The sequence below is a fragment of the Corvus hawaiiensis genome, chromosome 8 (genome assembly GCF_020740725.1).
Source record: "Corvus hawaiiensis isolate bCorHaw1 chromosome 8, bCorHaw1.pri.cur, whole genome shotgun sequence".
NCBI classification, from domain to species: Eukaryota; Metazoa; Chordata; class Aves; order Passeriformes; family Corvidae; genus Corvus; species Corvus hawaiiensis.
In genome coordinates, this window is record NC_063220.1 from 2623391 (window position 1) to 2643459 (window position 20069).

Consider the following 20069-nt stretch of genomic DNA (forward strand, 5'->3'; position numbering starts at 1 on the left):
GCCCTCAGCTGCTCCTCACACGGCTTCTCCTCAAGGCCCTTCCCCATTCTCATGGCCTCCTTGGGACACCCTCTAATAGTTTAATGTCTTACTTATATTGTGGCCAGTGCCAGCCTGATGTCACCCCAGTCACTATCACCCTTTGTGCCTGACCCCTGGGCCAGTTGCTCCCCCACCCCATGATGTGTTTCTCCTGCTGCAGGATGGACATTTTGTCCAGAAGGATCCTGTGGGAGGCAGTATCAAAAGCTTTGATGAAGTCCAAGAAGATTCCATCTCCTGGCTTTCCTGGATCAGCCAGCTGGGTCACCCTGCTGTAGAAGGAGATCAGGTTCCACAAGCAGGACCTTCCCCTCATGCAGCCGTGCTGGCTCTCACCAATGACTGCGTTGTCCTCCAGGTGTTTTCCAGCACCTCCCAGAATAATCTTTTCCATGATTTTACTGGGCCTGTAGTTTCCAGGGCCCTCCTTCTTGCCCTTTTTGAAAACCACGACGACGTTCTCCACCTCCAGTCCGCTGGGACCTCTCTGGATTCCCAAGACTGCTCGAAAATCATCAAGAGGGGTTTTGTGATGACATCAGCAGCTCTTCAAGGATTCTTGGATAAATCCCACCAGGGCCCATAGACTTGCAGGGATTCAGCTGGGGCTGCAGATCCTGCCGTTTCAGGCTGACTGGGAGTTGACCATTGTCAGAGTCATGGTCCTGCAGCTCAGGGCACTGGGACCCTCTTGGTCTGTGACCCATGTTGAAGACAGAGCCAAAGGATGTGTCAAACCCCTCTGCCTTGTCCCTGTCCCCTGTTTGTGAGTGCCCATCCCACCCTGGAATGGGCTGATGTTATTTTTACCCTGCCTTTTGCCATTTATATATTTGAAAAAACTCTCTTTTTTTGTCCCTCCCCCACAGTTCTGGCATCTCCAACCCCAGCTGAGCCCTGACCACATGAATTTTCTCCCTACAGTGGGGAGCAGCATCTCTGTGTTGTTCCCATGTCCCCTGACCTTGCTTCCACTGGCACACACCTTCCTTTTCCACTGGATATCCAAGAGGAGATCCTTGTCCAGCCAAGCCAGCTCTGCCTCGCCTGCTTGACTGCCAACATTTGGGAATTGCTGCTCCAGTGGCCTTAGGAGGTGATGTTTAAAAAGGGACCAGCACTGATGGACCCCAGCACCTGCAAAAACATTTTCCCAGGGGACCTTACAAATTCCCTGAGCAGCCTCATGGTCAGAGCGGAGGTTTTGCTGGCACTTTCCCTCCTCTCACCAGAGATTTTAAACTCGATGGCTCTGTGGTCACTGTGGCCAAGACAGCCCCAAATCCCCACTTTGCTCACTGCAATCAGGTTATTTGTAACACTGACCAATTTCACAAATCAGTGGTGTCTGATTTTTAACCCTGGGCTATAAAATCCCTGTTATTCAGGGAAATCCTACAGCAGCTTCACCTCACTGGGAAACCTCCTCCGGCCCTGAATTCCATGTGAATGTTGTCATTGATTCCTATATACACTGAGATTAGATACAAAAACTCTGCTCATTTGAAACTCCAGAGGTACCCAAAATCTTTAGGTACAAAATTTCCAGCTCTCATTTTAATCTCCACGTTTAGCTCTGTGCCTGGCGTTCTCCTGAAGCAGGGAGAAGGTTTAGGAAGAGGGTTCTGTCAGTTGATGGAGTTCCCAGTCTCAAGTAGAAATCCAGATTCAAGTTATGGGAGGGAATAACCCCAAAACGAGGGGGATGTAGTGTTGGGTCCGACACGTGGCTAGAGATGGATTTCTTACAGAGTTAGAGTCATTGCACTAAATGTTAGATACTGCACGCCTGAATGAGGTAAACATTATAGACCATAAAATACTTAGGGAAATGAATTGTTACAGCTTTATCTTTGGAACAAAACCCCTTCTTCACTGGACAATCCCAGAGTCAACAGACGTTTGCTTCCGCGTCGTCTTGGGAGGCGGCGGCGGCGGAGTCTTGCTGGGGAGTGGAGGAGGCAGGTGCTGGAAGAAACCAATTTGGATTGATCACGTTAGGAATGAATGGAATTCTGGAACATTTTCTGGTCATCTATCAGTGCAAGAGGCAGCAGGCAAGTCTGGAGCCCTCTGGCTCACAAAAATCTCTCCCTGCAGAATTTGCTGTGAACACCACAGGATCTCAGCCATTACTTTTAAATATAACTTTTACTTTTGATCATGAAAAAAAAATCTCTCAAAGGTTCAGGATTAATTAGCTCAATATTTCAGGAAAAATCTTTTGAAAGCACTGGAGAAGTTTATAATTCCCCACTTTATATCATGATAGGATATTGATTTCTTGGTCTGTATCGATTGCTCTCAGCCTCTAGGCACTCGGAGCTTAAAAACCAAGCTGAGGCAATGGCTTCATTGCTTTTCCATTATGTTTTGGATCTTGCACAGTTAGAACAGAAACATAAAAAAAAAACCAAACCAAAAAAGAAACAATTCAAAACTAGTTAGGGAGATAAGTAACTTGCAATTTACTATTACACACACAGTTATAATTAAAATATTCCAAACAGAAATGCAGAATGTTAAAATATTCATATTTTAAATCACTTTACGTATCTCTCAACAGAAGAGCATCCCCAGTTAGAATCACCAGCTAATCGGACAAATTAACAAAGCCATTATGGAAATTAGGACCTTTTTTCCATAATATTCAAAGAGTAGATGATAAAATCTGTTGCAGGAAGAGCTGGAGAGCACCGCAGTTTGCAGGCAGGTTTCCCAGCACTCTGGCTGTGCAGGCAGCACAGGTTTCCCTGGCTGTGCTCCGGGGTCACAGCTCATCAGCGCTGCTTTGGCTTTGTTTTTCCCTAAGTTTCTCCCCCATTCCCCACTCAGGGCCTTTTGTTTTCCTCCAAGCCTGATGATGCTTTTCCAGAGCCATTTGTTTGTTCCCGTCCTGCCTCACCCAGCCCAGCACCAGCTCCTGGCTCCACGCAGTCACAGCCTGACAAGCACCAAATTCCTTGGGCACCTCTGCAAGAACAGCCCAAGCACCTGCAGTGCCTCAGTGCTGGACAAAATTACTGATGGTTTGTCAGGATGAGGTATCGAAACAACTGAGAAACCCCATGGAAGTGCACAGAAACAGAACTGGTCCTTTGAAAAGCTATCCAAGGACTCTGTCCCAAAAGGAAGAGCGGTTCAGGGTGATGCCAGGACATCTCAGTCTCTCCTCTGCTCAGAGCATAATTGCTGATGCTCCTGCAATCTCATGACTGGGAGTTTTTGGAGATGAGTAAGAGTAGAAGGAAAACAACCTTTAAGGTAACTACACACCCTCTCCCAAGCAGGTTTGAAGCCAGCATGGATTTACAAACCCAGAGCTTTCACCAGACACTTTTACTGATCACAGACTAAGGAGAAAGGTAAGAATGCAAACTGTCTGAGCCAGGGGGGCTGGATTTTTGCTAGAATTTCTTTCCTGTATCCTGCCTGGAGACAACCACTTTCCAATCTGTTTTACACCTTTCCTCATTCCTCCTGACTCTCTCCTGTGGCAGAGGAAGAGGGATCCCAAACTACCACCGGGTGAGCCATGCCCTGAGCTTGTTTCTGCATTCTGCTCCACCCAACTCTGTTTCCCAGCCTCTCCAGCAACACCACTGCTCTCTCTGCCTACTTCCACCTTCCTCCTTGGCGGCTAAATGTTCTCTGGCACTATGGAAATCCATTGGGTTTAATCTGCTGCTGAAGGAGAAGCTCTGAACCAAAAGCCAGGCACCGGAGCCAGGGTGCCAGGTCTGGGATGCTGCATTTCCCTGCCTGCCTGGAAAAGAGGCTTCCACACCTGGCACTGGGGACAGGGGGCAGGGGTGGCCTTGGCAGTGCTGGGGGAACGTTGGACTCGATGACTTTAGTGGCCTTTCCCAACCTAAATGATTCCATGATTTCCCACAGCAGGCTCCAAACGGGCACTACTTATTCTCAGCTTCCAGTGGGACATGATGATCTCTGAGTCAGGAAAGTCAACAGGTTATTATGAAAGCAAATAAAGTCAGAATTTAATTTTTTACTACATGCAAAACTGAAAATTTTGTTTGGTTTTTAATTAAAATGCCACTGCTGATCTGCCTCTGAAGTGTTACAGCCAGAACCATTTCCTCTACCTGAGCAAATCCCCTTCTTAACTTGGCATGTTAACTCCTGAATCCCTGCTGGGGCACCTGAGTAAGTGTCAAGATTTCAAAATCTTGTGGAATCTGTTTAATTCCAGTCCTGTATCCAGGCAGAGGCTCTGGGAAAGCTTTGGGAAATGCTGGTGGTCTGAAGAACATCCAACATCTCATGGAGCTGACATTCCCTTCCCAACTCCGTAAACCACGTGCCCCTCAAAAACACACCACAAAATACAAAACTTTCCTCTCTGCTTTGCTCTCTTTAACTTCATATTCATCACCAGGAAAAAAAACCCCCAACTCTGCTGATAGCATCATTTGTGCAAATCCATTTTGAATTTAAATAACACTCTATTGGCAATAATTCTCAATTCAATTAGATCAAAGGCATTTCTCAACCAAATGAGCCCCTTCATATTGATCAGAGAACAATCAAATCAGCCCTGAAAACCTGGTTCTGAAGAGCAGAGACAATGCAAATACAATGAGAAGAAGCTAAATATATATGCTATAAATAACAAGCTCAAAACCTACCCGAGCTCAGATTCTGCAAGCAAATTAGGCAGAAAGAAATAGCAGAGATAGGTAGATAATTATTATAATTGAATTTACAATTTCCATTAGAAAGTCGGATAAATTTAGCACATGTTCATTTATATAATAAGCTCCCAATGAATATATTAAGTAGGATGTGTAATGCTGGTTGGGGCGACATTGTTGGGAATTTAGCAAGACAAAACATTCCATTATGGAGCTGCTGCAACTCCAAAGCATCGCTCCCAGGGCTGATCCGTCCTTCCTTTTATCCCAGGACAGAAGAAATTCCAGCACACTTCCTCCCTCTCTTTAACACCACACTTGCAAAAATGACTATCAGGCTTATAAAGTTCATTTTTGCAGCACTTCCCCTTAGAAACTTTGCAATAAAAATAGAGTTTGCCTTGATTTTGTATTTAATTAAGATTCTCTTTGCCAAGTTCATGTTTGTATCTTGGTGGTTAATCGTGAACCTGACTCTTCCCTTTCCTTCCTGACAAACTGACAGAGGCTGCTGCTTCACATCCCAACCTATTTTGGGCAGAATCCTTGACTCATGGGTACCTCAGGGGAAGCAGAAACCTTATGTAAAAGGCACATCTGCAACACAGAAACAATCTGTTCCTTCTGCTTCAGACATGAAATTGCTCCCATTTGTTTGCTGGTTTTTTTTTTTCTCTTTCCCTGATACAGAAAAGAATCAAGTTTAAAAACATTTGTCTGCGTTCTTTTACAGAGAGATATCAGCTGCACTACACCAGGCGTGTTCAGGATGGAGTAAAAATCAATTACAGAAGATGAGAAAATGCTTTTTCTTTTTTTGCTACTCCGAAGCAGCAAAATGAGAGATGAGTTGTTTTCCATTCAGACAATACTGTTAAAAGAAACAACTACCAAAAAATCAAACAGAATTTGATTCATCAAAACGGTCCTTGTGACACTGCACGAGGTTTCTTCCTGTGCAAGGAACTCTTTGTCTTTGAAATTCAGTGGTCATCGATACCACGAGCTCTGGAGATCCAGTGAGAAGCACTTTGGTTGGGATGATTAAGGGATCTCAATTAGGCCAGGAGCAGGAGAAATGCTCCTGGGATGTAAATAGACCATCAGCTACCCAGGACTGTGAAAATGCTTTCAGATTCTGAGTTGTTCCTTCAGCATAGAGCTCAGATGCCTGACAACAACCTGCTTATTTAATATCTGCAATGAAATGTAGCATTTGAGTGTGAGGCTCTGGCAGAATAACACTGCAGGGAGAACAGCCCGACTCCACTAATGTGAGCTAAATTAGAGACAGTTTAAGCTAATTGGCTGTTTGACCCAGGGAGCAAAGTTCTGTGGAAAATCCAGCAGGTACCTGATGTAAAATGACTGTTCAGCCCCTGGTTCATACATCATCCATTAGAGTCTCATTGGACTCTGTGGCACAGCTGTTACCTGCCCTTGCTGGAGTGCACTGGGATCAGGGAGAGGAATTTGAAGGGTTCTTCTGCAGAGGTGCACTCGGTGTATTCCCAGCCCTCAGCCCCTCCTGGGGCAATGGGAGAAATGCCTCAAAATGGGCAACATGGAATTGCTCCAGGTCAGTATCCCAGATCAGATCAAAGGGGCACCTCTGCTCTGGGACAGGCTGGGAGAGCTAAAATTGTTCAGCCTGGAGAAGAGAAGGCTCTAGGGAGAGCTCAGAGCCCCTTGCAGGGCCTAAAGGGGCTCCAGGAGAGCTGGAGAGGGACTGGGGACAAGGCATGGAGGGACAGGACACAGGGAATGGCTTTAAACTGAAGAAGGGGAGATTTAGATGGGATATTGGGCAGGAATTTTACCCTGGGAGGGTGGGCAGGCCCTGGCACAGGGTGCCCAGAGCAGCTGGGGCTGCCCCTGGATCCCTGGCAGTGCCCAAGGCCAGGCTGGACATTGGGGCTGGGAGCAGCCTGGGACAGTGGGAGGTGTCCCTGCCCATGCAGGGGTGGCACTGGATGGGATTTAAGATGCTTTCCAACCCAAACCACTCCATGATTCTCTGACTTTCCCCATGACTTCTGGCAGGCCCCTGGCTGGGGGGATGCTCCTGTGGGGGATAATGGCAGTGGGTGAGGGCAGAGCTGGACCTGACAGGGGCCTGCACCCCTCATGTAGAGAGGACCTGGCTCCTGGAGTGTGACAGCTGTGCTGGAGCACAGCTAAGGCCACTTTCCCTCTGTGAAACCCATTTCTCCACGTGGACATTGGCAGTATTTCTGCCCACACTGGGTAACTCAATTTCCCCAGCGCCGCTTCCCCACTCCAGTCCTGGCACAAACAGAGCTCAGGAGTCATGAGCAAAACATTCAGAATTAGCTTTAGACTCCAGACTGACCCTGTATTTCTCACTGAAGGCCCAGGTCCTGCAAGAGATAAACCAACACAGCATGGCCCAAACCACGGCCTGATCCCATGCGGAGAGCGGGACACGGCCACTCCCTAAACTAAATCAAGGGACACATCACTGTCTGGGCAGACAGCAGGAGAACACAGATTTCACTCAAAATCCTGTAAAAAGCAGTGGCAGTCCATTGATTTGGAGACTTACTAAAAAGTAAATGTGAATTTTTCAGAAACTCTTTGCTCAGCAACAGCTTCACCCACCAAAGAGCGAGGGACTGGCACTGGAAGAAGGGCTTGCAGTGTTTCCCATCTCCAGCAGGCAAAAATAATGATCACATGGCAAATAAGCCCCATATTTTAATTTTTTTTTTTTCTCCTGGAGCTCTGGCAGCCTCGGGGCCGTGCCCATTCCCTGGGGAGCCTGGGCAGTGCCCAGCACCCTCTGGGGGAAGAACCTTTCCTGATATCCAGCCTAAACCTCCCTGACACAGCTCCAGCTGTTCCCTGGGTCCTGTCTCTGTCACAGGGAGCAGAGATCAGAGAGGAGCTGTAGGCTGCTATTGCAACCCCTGAAGTTGTGCTCCCTAATTCCCTGCTCCTCCATCGTTCCAGCTGCATTTCCAGCCTCTCTGTCCCTGTCCACGTGAGAACAATGCATTTGCTGAAGCCTTTCAGGTCATTTTTTGCTCACTGCAGCTGATACAAGAGAGAATTTCCAGCACTGCAGCACTTGCATTGCAACACATGAAAAATCCCCCTGGGGTCTGCCTTCCCATTATATCCCAACAAGCAGCCCGAATAATCCCCATACAACAGAGAGTCAACCCAAGACTGCTCTGCTCCTCGCAGGCTTCAGCCATCACCGTTCCACCCGTGCTGGATTGATGGAGATGTTCCCATCCCAGCCATTATCCCATGCTTAGCAAGTGTTATAGCCAATATTATCAACCCAAGTGCTCCTTTGTCTATTTTCTTTGAGCTCCCTCCCTGCTCTGCATACTAAGCAGGAGGTTGATTTGTATGCAAGGGTGAGGATGAACCCATAAAGAATGATAAGTGCCTAAAGGAATCCCTTGATGTAATAATAATCCTTGCAGGAGTCGTAGATTTCTTTTTTTTTTTTTTTATGTTCCCATATATTATTAAGGACATTTTTAGCAGAACAAATCACAGGGAGCAAGACAGTATCTACAGGGGTCTCAGAGTTAACAAGGAGTAAGGGACAATCGTGAAATGATAATGAGATGATCACCTGGATTAAAGACTTCAGGTAGACCAAGGTAACATGGACTCCAAATACCTGAGATTGCTGTCTCATAAATGACATTATTGCCTGCAGTTTGACTTGGAGCATCAGATCCCTTTCTGGCTGCCTGCTTTTGAGTTCACTACAGCACTTTTCCTGGCTTTCATAACCCACTGCAAGACAACCAGAGTGAAAAACACAATCATTCCTCACAAGAGGAGATATTTCCAGCTTAAAAGCCACTCAGATAATCTTATCTCTAATAGGTTTTACTGATTTTTCTCCACTGATACAAAGGCAGCGTAATTTAAAAGATGATCAGTTTACCAGGCAGAGAATTATCCAGTTATGAATTATGGAGCTATTTGACCCATGAAACATAAGTCATTAAAACTATGGAGTGGGATTTAATCACGGCAGCAATGAGAATTTACCCATCTGATCTTTCATGTCCAGCACTACTCATTTTCTTGATGTTCTTTAAAAGCTTCCTTCCTACCTATGAAATAAAGGCACAGAGTGATTGTTGTAAGATTAGAAACCTTCTCCAAAATCAATTCTAAACCTAATACAGAATCTAAACCTAATACAGGATCTGCTGAAGGGGAAGGGACCCACGAAGATCAGCGACTCCTGGCCCTGCACAGGACACGTGGCTCTGGGACAGATCTGCTTTAGATCCTTCTGCCAGGCTTTGAAACTACACTGCATCATCTTGGAAAGCTTATAAAAATACAGACACTGAAGAAAATTTTGGACACTTAGAAAAGAAGATGTAGCCTGTATCTGACTTCATTTCTTAGGTATTAAATCCTGATGCCCTTCTACAGCGCATGTTAAAAAAAGGGGTCTGCTCCTACAGTGACAAAATGTAATAAAAAAAATGACAGGAGCCTGAGCAATCAGGATTGTAAAGAGCAAAAATATTAAGAGCTGAATAAAACTTTGCAAAAAACCACGGGAGCATATTGGTACTATTTTTATGAACTCCCATTTAATGATGTGGAAATGCTGCTCATGGCAGGACAGGAGCTGCACAAGGTCACAGAGCAAATCACGCTGGGACCTGAGCTATCTCCAGGTCTGGGCTCCAAAAACCACATCCCCATGGCATCTGGCAGTCATACAGTAACTAAAAACATCTATCCCCACAGTGGAAACCCCTTCAAAAAGCCTCACAAGGCAGGAAAAAAAAACCCCTGGCTACCAGGATTTTATTTCTGATCACTGTTTAATACTTTTTAGCTAAAAACTGAACTCACCTTAGCAATCCTGAGCTACTACCACAGCCTAAACCTTACAGTGTATCACACAAAATGAATTAACTTCGCTGGAGCTTATGCAGGAAGGAGTTGAAGAAACGTGAATCTTAATGTGAATTTCTCAGCTTTCTTCCTGAAGATGGATTCCTTAGACAAACCTCCTGGCAGCCCTGCTGTACATTCTGTAATTTTCCACTTAGAGGTCTGTATTCAGGACAAATGAGAGCTGGCCCCTGAGACAGAAGCTGGGGAAATGGGCTGTAAGGTTAGAAGTGCAGCAGAGTTTGATGGAAATGAGAAGAAAAGTGAAAATATTGACTAAAATGAGCCAGCCATGGGGAATAACTATGGAAGAGAGCATGGGAATAGAGAATTTTTCAGTATATGCAAATAAAGAGTAAAACATGATGATTTGAAGATCTCCATTCAAACTCCTGAAGCTACTTCCATACCTGGTTTTTTTACCATTCAGCCTGAAATGGTAAAAAATTAAAAACTCAATTCCTGCAACAAAGGCACAATTTCAACCATGGAAAAAGCTGGACTTGTGCACTGGGACAGTCTGTGTTAAACACAACTATTCCCAGAGTCAAACCAAACTCCTGCCTGACTCCTCCTCTGCTGAGATCAGAAATGCTTTCTGTGGCCATGAAATTTGCTGGAAAGCAAATTACTCAACAGAATTTCACTGGAATGCTGAATTTTAGAGGGATCCTGGAAACAAAAAGGGATCAGTTCCACTGGAAGTTTTCCACAAAACACCTCAAAGTTCGACATTTCCAAGTCAAAGAAAACTCGTGACCTTGTGGGGCATCACTGCCCTGCTCTTATTTGGTTGGTAATAAATTCAATTAATTTCCCACAGCCAAGCTTGTTTTGAGGGTAAGGGGGGAGTGATCTCTCCCTGTCCTTATCTCGACCCATGAGACTTTCATTACATTCTCTCTCCCTGCCCAGCTGAGGAGGGGAGTGATGGAGCATCTTTGGTGGGCACCAGCCAGGATGAACCCCCCACACCCCTTTAAATGTATTTGCTTTGCCCATAAAGAAAATAAAAGGCATTTCTCAGAAGTGCTGCTTTAAAGAAAAGGCCCATGCTATTTTTGAAAGCTTCCAGCTACAGGAAACAAAGCTGAAAAAGTGACTTTTCCTCAGCAAGCTGCTGGTGGTGATGAAGAGGTTCTGAGCTCCTTGCCTCAAAGGGGACACATGTGTTTGCCTCAGGGAAACGAGTGGTGATTGAATTCGGGCAGAGCGGAGCACCAGGAAGGGAAGATGGCATGTTCATGTTTTATCTCCTTTCCTGACACAGGACTGAAGGGCTTTAAACCCAATTTCTGCTCAGAGAACATCCTGTTGGTTAGAGCTCCCTGCCCAACAAACCTCACAACATTTGGCTTTGGCTTTACCAGAAAGAATCCAGCTTTCCTTCAGGCTGCTGTTCCCTCCCACTCCTGATGCTGCGGAGCCCTCTGGATGAGCTGATGGATGCAGGAGCAGGATTCCACCTCAGCTGGGATGGCTGAGGGTACAAAGCAAACAGCACAAGGATCATTCTCTGGGGACTCACCCGCTGGTGGGCAGGGGGGGACGTGGTGGGGCTGATCAAGTCCTGGCTTTCCATGAGGTTCCCGTAATCAGCTGTGCTTCCTTTGAGGGGCAGAGGAGGGGGAACGTCGGAGATGTCGGAGCCAGACATCCCATTCAGCTCCAGATCTGCAAAAACAACGCTGGGTTAACTCTGTCAGCAGCTGAATCCTGCAATTCCAGAATGGTTTGAGTTGGAAGGGGCCTCATGGATCATCCAGTCCACAGGCAGGGACACCTTCCACTATCCTTCCAACCTGGCCTTGGACTCACACTGGGCTCATTTTAAAATGCTCTTCAACAACCCCCCATTTTTAATAAAAAATAATTTTTGCTTCATATTTCCCACCAAAATATTAATGGCTTAGAAAATACTCTTTTCCCAGCTTCAAGCTCACCTTGTACATTAAAACACAATAAAAGTTTTGCTAAGTGCAGGAAGAAAATATAATCTAGCTAAGTTTTATTGACTTTCTCCCAGTAAAAGAAAAGCCCCCTGTTAATAAAATGCACAAATGAAAGCCTGGAATTAAGTACATCTCTCTCCAAAACTTTCAGGCTCCAGGTAACTGTAACAAATGAGCAGCCATTAGTTGTTGGGTAAATAAAATCATGCACGAGAAAGTACCAAACATATATTACTCCTGTTTGCTGGCTAGAAAATTCCCTTTTCTTAGCAGATAAATCCTCCCAGGTATGTGCTGGAGAGGCAAATAGCCTGAGGGACAATAAAGTTTATTGAGGCCTGAGTGATACATAGGTTTTGGGGAGAAATCCCCCTACAGTGTATTTCAGGGTAATTCAGTCATTTTAATGCACTCATTTCAATTCAGCCTTTTTAATAAAACCCACTGTGATCTCTACAAGATAAGAAACCAAATTTTTTTTTTTTTTTAAATGAGGGAATTTTATTTAGGAAAAGAAAAAAAAAAAGGTGACTTCTATTTTATTTTACTGGGGTGATTTGTGAAACAAGCAGAGGACTTGTTTATGCAGATGTTTTTATTGCAAGTTCATATCAATATTTTATTAAAAGTATGATTTTATTGTTCTCTAAAATGGCCTCTCACAACACGATTTAACTCTAAGGTGGCTCCATTGATTTGTCACTGAAAAGTGTAATTTTACTCCTCATCCTTCTACCTGAACTCTGGACTACACTGAAAAAAGGTTATTTTCCATCCTGGGCCTTCACATTTTCAGTGGCTTCTTCTCCATTAGGCTGAAAAATGTTGTTTGTCCACCAGGACCTGAATTTCTCATTGCTTTTCCCATTGCTCCTGTTTTTTATCCTTCCTTTTCTACAGAGAGGATTTCTCCATTCCCCAGAGATTCCTGAGAGTTTCCTTTATGGATCTCCATGAGAATCTCCTTCTGCTGAGCTCAGGGAATTAAACTGCAGCTGGAAACCATGCTGTGCATTTGTAACTGAATATTGATGCTGGGAATGAGCCTCCCTATCCATTCTGGATGAATTCCCCATCCATTCTGCACACCTGAAGAGCTCAGCAATTTGAGACCTTTAATGTCACAGAACAACTCCTTGGCACAGGTCCTGCACATCTCACCCACAACTACACAGCTACACATTTGTATCTTAGCTAAATGTATTTATATCTGGATTTGTTTGGTTGTTTTTTCCAAGCAGTTTAGGATAACACAGGGAAATATCTGGGAAATGGAATCTTCTTCAGTGTGTTTAGTTAGAGCTTTAGCAAAACCTCGAATCCTGCTTTGGAAAGAGAAACCTTTCCATATTTACTAGAAACAAGCCATGTTTTTAGGCCTCTGACATTCCTTGGGAAACTGAAAGTGAGTATAATAACACACAATTTCCCAAAAATGAAGTGAATTTAACCACCTTGAACACTTCAGCTTTGCATTCTATATGATACTTTTTCAACTAACAAGATATAACTTCTTCCATGATAAAACTTCTAACTTCATCTAAGTCAAGGTGCTCCCAAGGGGATGGTGAGACCGTTTTTTTTAGGAATAACCCTAATCCTTTGTTTCTTTTAACAAGTCTTTGGAAGATCCATGGAAAGGCAGGTTTTCAGGAAACATTTGAGGAATGTTTTCCCCGGAGCTGGAAAGGAAACACGGTGTGGAGGCAACTCTGCTTGAAGAACCTGGATGGAACCCAACTGTCCATGCAACCGTGTCCTGCTCTGCTTCTCCCCCTTTCCCTACATTCCCCAGCTCCTGTTCCAGCTGGAATTTCCTGCAGCCCCTGCTGTGGCACCTTCCCAGCCTCGTCCTGATGAAGGCAGCAATAAATCCCTGCAAATGTGGGCCGAGCATTTCCACCCACAGGAAGAGCTCATCAAATACATGGGCAACGTGTTTGCATTGATCTGGCAACTGTTCAGTGCAACAACAAGATTCTGTCGTGAAAAACAGTGATTTGTCCAAGTCTCTGATCTCTCCCAGAGTTCAACGAAATCCAGGGAACACCCACCCTGCAGCAGAAACAGGTATTGAACAAAAGCTCCAAGAATTTTCAGCGCTGTCCCAAGAAAATCCATTTGCTGTAGATCTGTTAATTTCCTCCTGCCCAGTTCAGCTGAGCTACACCCCCCTGACATGGTCCCTATACAAACAATTCCCCAAATTTCTGGTGTGCTCTCATCATTCAATGATATTCATATTCAAGGTGGTTCACCACATGAGTGTGCTCAGAATATTTACTCCTTGCTGGACATGTTCCACTGGGGAGATCTCGGAGCTGGCACGAGATCAGTGAAGGGACTCTTTTTTCATCTTACCCTAATGATCACATTTTACACTCCTTTCTCCTGAAGTGCCAGCTAACAAGCAGCCAGGATTGCTTAGCAACCCATTAACTGCTTGTAGCCAGCTTGTGCTCTGAAGGAACTTCTTTATCCTTGGAATTCCTAAAAAATTTCAGCACTGTAATTCCTCAAATGATTCTGGGCCAGTGCAATAAGCTGGTCCTATTTCACATAACACCCACCGATCTTCAGCACATGAATTCTCAGAAATACCTGGTGACTTCAGATACTTTTTTTTAAAAGAGAAATCAAATGGAGTGTTAATTAAGTGTACATATGAACAAAAAAATCCAATTTATAACATCTTTTGCAGAAGGACATATCCTCTACTTCTCTGTGTTCCCAGTTTTTAGCACACTGGTAGATTTTGGCTATGAAGTTGTAAAGCAAGGTGAGACTTACGAGTTCATTGTAATCAAAATATTTGCTTTGGGTGTCTGACTATTTAAGAGAAAAAAGTTTTAAAGTACCAAAACCAGTAAATAAAGCAGCGACCTTGATGGAACAAGATGTTTTTCTTAAGACTGATCATCTCTTCTCCTCCCTACTAACACTGACCTCTTGACCACTGCACCAGGATTCGGGTACAGGGATCAAAAAGACCTTTCTCTGCTTTTCTGTCACACACTGGCAGCTGCAAACTCTGAATAACAGGTTTTGGAGAAGAGCACTGGGAAAGAAATAGGTGTTGGATTACACCCAGTTTTGCAATAGGGTTTGCTGCAGACTGCAGCAAACAGATGAGATTTTACAGGAAAACTGAGTGGCAGGTGTCAATGTCAAACAAAAACTACTCCAAAAATCCTGACCTTTATTTTCCCTTCTGGCTTATACTCACAACATATCAAAGACAAGCTTTTTTTAATGTACAATTACAAAAAAATATTGCTTTTTGAGCCTTTATGCTCCGAAACACTCAATATAGGATCAAGTACAACATGAATTTTTGACTGTTACTCTTCACCTAATTAATTGTTAATGATTACTTATGAAAAGAATGATGACAATGAAAATAAACTGTTTCAGTGCAACAACTTTGCTTGCTTTTGTAAAACCCTGAATTAATTTCTGTTGGCACAGGTAAGAGTTTAAGCAGCACCTGGTGCAAGAAATACCCTGGTGATGGCAAAACTCAAACCAGGGTGTAAAGAAATGCTCAGGAAACACAACGCCACACCAAAAGGGAATTTATTTCACAGCAAAGACTTACTGGGCTGGATGCTGAAGGCGAGTTTGGTCCGTGGGGTGATGGGAGGTGGGGTCAGCTGGGAGCTGGGCGGTGCCGGCGACGCGGAGAAGCGCCTCTCGCTGGACATCACGTTCAGCACCTGGCTCTTGGGTCTCTGGGGCCTCAGGGGGCTGATCTGGGGGGACAGGGAGACAGGGAAGGAGTGAGAGAAATGAGTGTCAGAGCTGGAATTGCCACGTTTTGCTCCTGAGCAGGACGAGGGCAGTGCTAACAGCCAATATTGCTGATTCCCAGCTCCACGTTCTCCCCTTCTCCCAAGGAACCACAACTCCTCACAGCCTGGCCTGGTTTTCTGAGCTAATTCCCCAAACATTTGTTTAATAAGAGCTGAAGAAATTTAGAGCCTTACCCCAGATTATACAACGCTCAGAATCTTTATTTTTTCTCACACAGCTCTACCTTCCTGTTAGAATTGATCTCTTTAACCATTTGCAGGTGCAACTCTCCTCTGATGAAGACATCATCTGTCCAGAAACACTTTCTTGGTGGTTCCTGGCTGTGCTTGTATTTAATTCACTGAAATATCCCTTTTCTCTGCTCTGGATGCTTCATAATCCATTCAAATTTTCCATCAGGAACCCTCAAAAGATACTTTTAATCTGATGGGCAATTCAGTACTTTAGTTAATTCTTTTTACTGAGTTTAATTCTGAGCTCTACTGATGTTCCCCACTCACCACCCACAGGGTAACAGGAATTACAGTGAAAAAAAAGGAATTTTCATTTCCAACAGATCCAAGAAAATGGAGCAGCAGCCTGAAGTTAAGAGGGGAATTACTCCAAGGTGCTGCACTGGGACAAAACAGAAAGAGCCAGCAGCAATCCAGGCTTTTTCAAAGGATTTTGTCATTTCCCAATGTTTGGTTTTTTATGAAGTACATCGGGAAGGAGAAATCTGAAATGATGTAGAAGTGCTTCCTTTTGTTTTCAGAAACCAAACCCTAAAAGGCTTTGCATCAAAGGCTGCACCTGTGAGACCCTTCCACAACAAATAAACGACCACAAAGTACGGACCTCTTTTTGGAAAGTTCATCAAGGCCTCAGGGTGACCTCTCAGAAATTTGTCTGATGCTAAAATTCAAATCCTAGAGACTCCAAAGGTTTCTGCTTTCCAGATCCTTTAAGGTGTATTTTTAGTAGAATGGATAAGCAAAGCAATCACTTTTTCAGGGGCAGATAATTATAAAAAAGCAACTAAGGAAAACACGTTAATTGGAGAGGGAAACATGCCAGAATCAAGAGAAAAACCAACTGGAGGAAGGTTCCCAAGTTAACCCACTCTGTAATTACTTAAATAAATGTGAACTTCTCCTGTGATTGACAATCTTGGGCTCCTCTGAAAGCTCCACATAAATCACGGATCTGCTGAGGACTAGGAGCTCTTGGGAGGCCACCAATCCATAATGAAGCCATTGCTAATTTCTCCTGGTCTAACGAAGGGCAGATCAATCGTGAGTGATGTCAGACACCACCAAATCAATAAAACACAGCCTGCTCCTCTGATTTCCAACACGAGCCTTCGAGTGCTCTGTTAACTACCTGGCCTCAGAGTGGGGTTTGCTCTCAGCTCCTGGGATCAAAGCACCAACAAGGACAATTTATGTTGAAGAAGTTGATGTGGTACTTAAAAGAAGATTATAAATCTCTAGAAAACTATGAAGATATCCCTGATCATCTTCACATAGTGAAGTGCTGAATTTATCTTTGTTGTTTTATGTAATTAAGGCTCAGAGTTTGATCAGTCAATAAATTCATGGTGAGCACTGAAATTTGGGAAAGAATATTTAAACAGCCTCTGAATGCTCCTTTTCAAAGTGAATCTAAAAGATCCATGAAATAATTCCGCAGTTTTATAACTTCCCCATGTTCTTCCATGGTGATTCATTGGATTGGAAAGAAGAAGACTGGAAACACTCATTTCTTTGGACAACACCATGGTTGGAAAGAGCAGCAGAAGCTCTGCAGAGATGGGGATGGCCACAGACATTTCTCCCGCTTCATGTTCTCTGGAGATTTGTCTTCTGCTGTAAAATCCCCAAATATTTCAGAAGCCAGAACTGAGAAAATTCACCAAATAACTGAAATGTTTTAATTGAATGAGTGACAGCACGAGCTGTAAAATTCTCAGCAGAATGAATCCAGTAACTATAATAAAAAATTTAGTAACTAAGAGTATTAATTACTAAAATGTCACTTTAGAAACTTTGTAAAGTTTAATTTCCATTTCTAGTCAAATCTGTACTCCCAGCTTCTTTTTTTTAGAAAAAACAATCATTATTTTCCCTCTCCATTTTTAAACCAGCAAACTTTCTTCTTCCAAGTTCTTAATGCAGGAGAAAGCAAAATGTCTTTTTCTTCACACAACTTAAGTGGTAAAAGTGCTTTGGGAGTAATTTCAGCTTCAAAAGGGGACTTGCACACAAACATTGGACAATGGAAAAGCTGAATTCCTACCGAATTTCCCTTCCTATCATTAACAGGGGATGCCTCCAGCACGCAAAAATTTGAAGACCAATTTTATCTTTAAACTTATCCTTGATATTATCTGTTCAAAATTCCAGATGACAGCAGTGGGAATTGGGCAACCACTCGTGTAAACTGATCTCAGAAGTGTTTCTTCTGCTTCACCTAAAAATGAACCCCACTCACACCAAACGTTCCAAATCGACTCGGTCGTTCCGGAGCTCGTCAAGGCTTTTGCAGAGGCTGAAAAGGGAGAGCTTTTCTCTCAACAGCAAACTCCTTTTCATATTATTGATCTGTGGACTTGAAGAAGCTCAAAGTAACTGTAAGTAACCAGTTCTGACATTTAATTTCCCTCCCTCTGCATAACCAGGGGAATATTATTCACACCAGTCAGCCACTGAAAGCTCCTGACTGCGAAGATTGGAAAAACTTGACTCAAACCATGTTGGGCTTTGCTGATTTTTGCTCCTCAGATGACAAATGGGAATATGCCCTGAGGGCTTATCTTGCCCTCCTTTCCAGCTAGAATTTGCATTTTTCCAGTCATAAACAAGCTTTTCCAATGTCCAAGACCTCTGGGAGCTGACAGTGACCTCGCAGTGACATCAGCTGGGTCGCCAGCATCCTAGGATGCCTCCCAACTGCTCCAACTGACTCAGCTGCCCTGAAATACAATTTGCCTCTTCTCTGACATCCCACAAAGCTCTGCTGGTCCATTTGGGATGTGGGAGATGCCAGTGGAAGTCCTGCCATGGTGATTCCAGCCCTCCATCTGTCAAAATACAACTGCTGCAAGGTGCAAAGCCAAATGCATTGCAGGAAAACCATGAGACATGGAAACCTGTGCAAAATGATGCTCACCTGGCTGGCTCTGGCAGGAGGAATCTCCATTTAAACAAACCAGGGCTCATCCAAAATTTACTGAAGTCAACGGAAAAACTCATTGGTTTCAAAGGTGAAAAGCCTGAGACTCCACATGGGATTTTATTGGAGTTTTTGACTGGGCATATCAAACACAAGAACTCTGATTTTTCAGGATGTCCCAAGAAATGTGTGAGAGATTAACTCATCTCTGGGTGGAAAGGGAGGGGAAAATCCAGAAAACAGAGGACGCGTGGCTGAACGTTTCAATAATATCTTCCCAGAAATACCAAACAGAAAGACTTAAAGGATCCAGTTATCAGTGCAAAGTTGGCTCTACAGGTACTTGTGCACATCTTCAAAAGAACATTACACTGATTTCTGGGAGGCAAGTTTTAAACTCCTGGCCTCCAAACAGGTGTCCAGGCAGAGATTTGGAGGTCACAGTCAGTTCACGCCCTTGCGCTCCAGCTTTAGACATCCCTGCTTTCAATTTCCCAGCTCCAACTTCTCGGGTTACCTTAAGCCTCGAGGACAGTTCCAGTGAATTAAATCTAAGCCGAGAAGAGAGGGTTTAAGGGAGATATGCCCTGGTTTAATTTCCTTACACACAGGAACTGCTCAGGATTTTCTGCTCCAAACAGCCCTTCAAGGACAGCAACCGCCAGCAGAATGACCTTGGAACATCCCCCCAGACACTGCCAGCTGAAACAGGAGCAAAGCCATCCCCATCTACTGGGAACCAGCTATTCCAAAGGCTGCTGGGATGGCAGCATTTACTTCAGCTGTGCTTTACCATCTGTTCCTTTATCCAATAGTTACAGAGAGCTTTGGGTGAAGATTCTCAGATGATCTTTTCCCGCTGTAAATCAAACCGGTGGTTTTGATTCATCAGCATGGATATTAACGCTGTGGTGTATCCCCTCTGAGTTATTTTTGGTCTACAAAGCAACTAAATGGTAAAAATCAACATTTTGATTTCAAAAGAGAGAGAAGACGGCTCAGAATTAGATAAAGCTTTCCTTGCTAATAAAGTTACCGTTTCTGAAAGGATCACTGCTTCAGCCTGCTGCAGAGAAATATCAGTAGATTTAAATTCTTTATCAAATATCTCTTGATGCTTGCTGTTCCTCTTCTCCTTCTTCTTTTCCTTTTTATCTTTATCTAGGTCATCCTTGTCCAATTTATCTTGCGACCTAGAATGCATCTTTTTTGGCAGGAGGGGCTCCAGCACGAACCTAAAGGAAAATGTTGTTGCTCAGATCAATAAAAATTTTCAAAACAACTAATTTTTATTTACATATTTCCCAAAGTCTCGCTTGAGTTAATGAGGCTTTGCTAATCCAGGAGAACTCATTAGAGGGAGAAGGAGGGGGCAGAAGGTCACAACAATCATAATTGTCTTATAATAAAAATTACTGCACAACTGCTGGAGAAGCAGAGCTGCAGATCTCCCTGCTCTGCAGTAAATTTATTGGTTTATGGCTGCACAAACTCCTGAATTTCACATAAAAAATGAGTTTCTCATTCAGCACTGCCACTCTCC

The 20069-nt window shown here is 44.0% G+C and overlaps 1 protein-coding gene across 2 annotated transcripts in view; it reads right to left on the bottom strand.

Annotated features, from left to right (window-relative positions):
- Positions 1 to 218: 218 nt before the first annotated feature.
- DOCK1 (dedicator of cytokinesis 1) overlaps positions 219 to 20069 on the bottom strand; it is a 265620-nt gene continuing 245769 nt past the window's right edge. For both annotated transcript variants that reach the window (XM_048312102.1, XM_048312101.1), the window contains exons 49-52: positions 19563 to 19761; positions 15159 to 15312; positions 11137 to 11282; positions 219 to 2010 (exon numbers count right to left, since the gene is read on the bottom strand). In XM_048312102.1, the coding sequence (XP_048168059.1) occupies positions 1915 to 2010; positions 11137 to 11282; positions 15159 to 15312; positions 19563 to 19761 (595 nt within the window). In that variant the 3' untranslated portion in view covers positions 219 to 1914. The remainder of the gene's footprint in view (positions 2011 to 11136; positions 11283 to 15158; positions 15313 to 19562; positions 19762 to 20069) is intronic.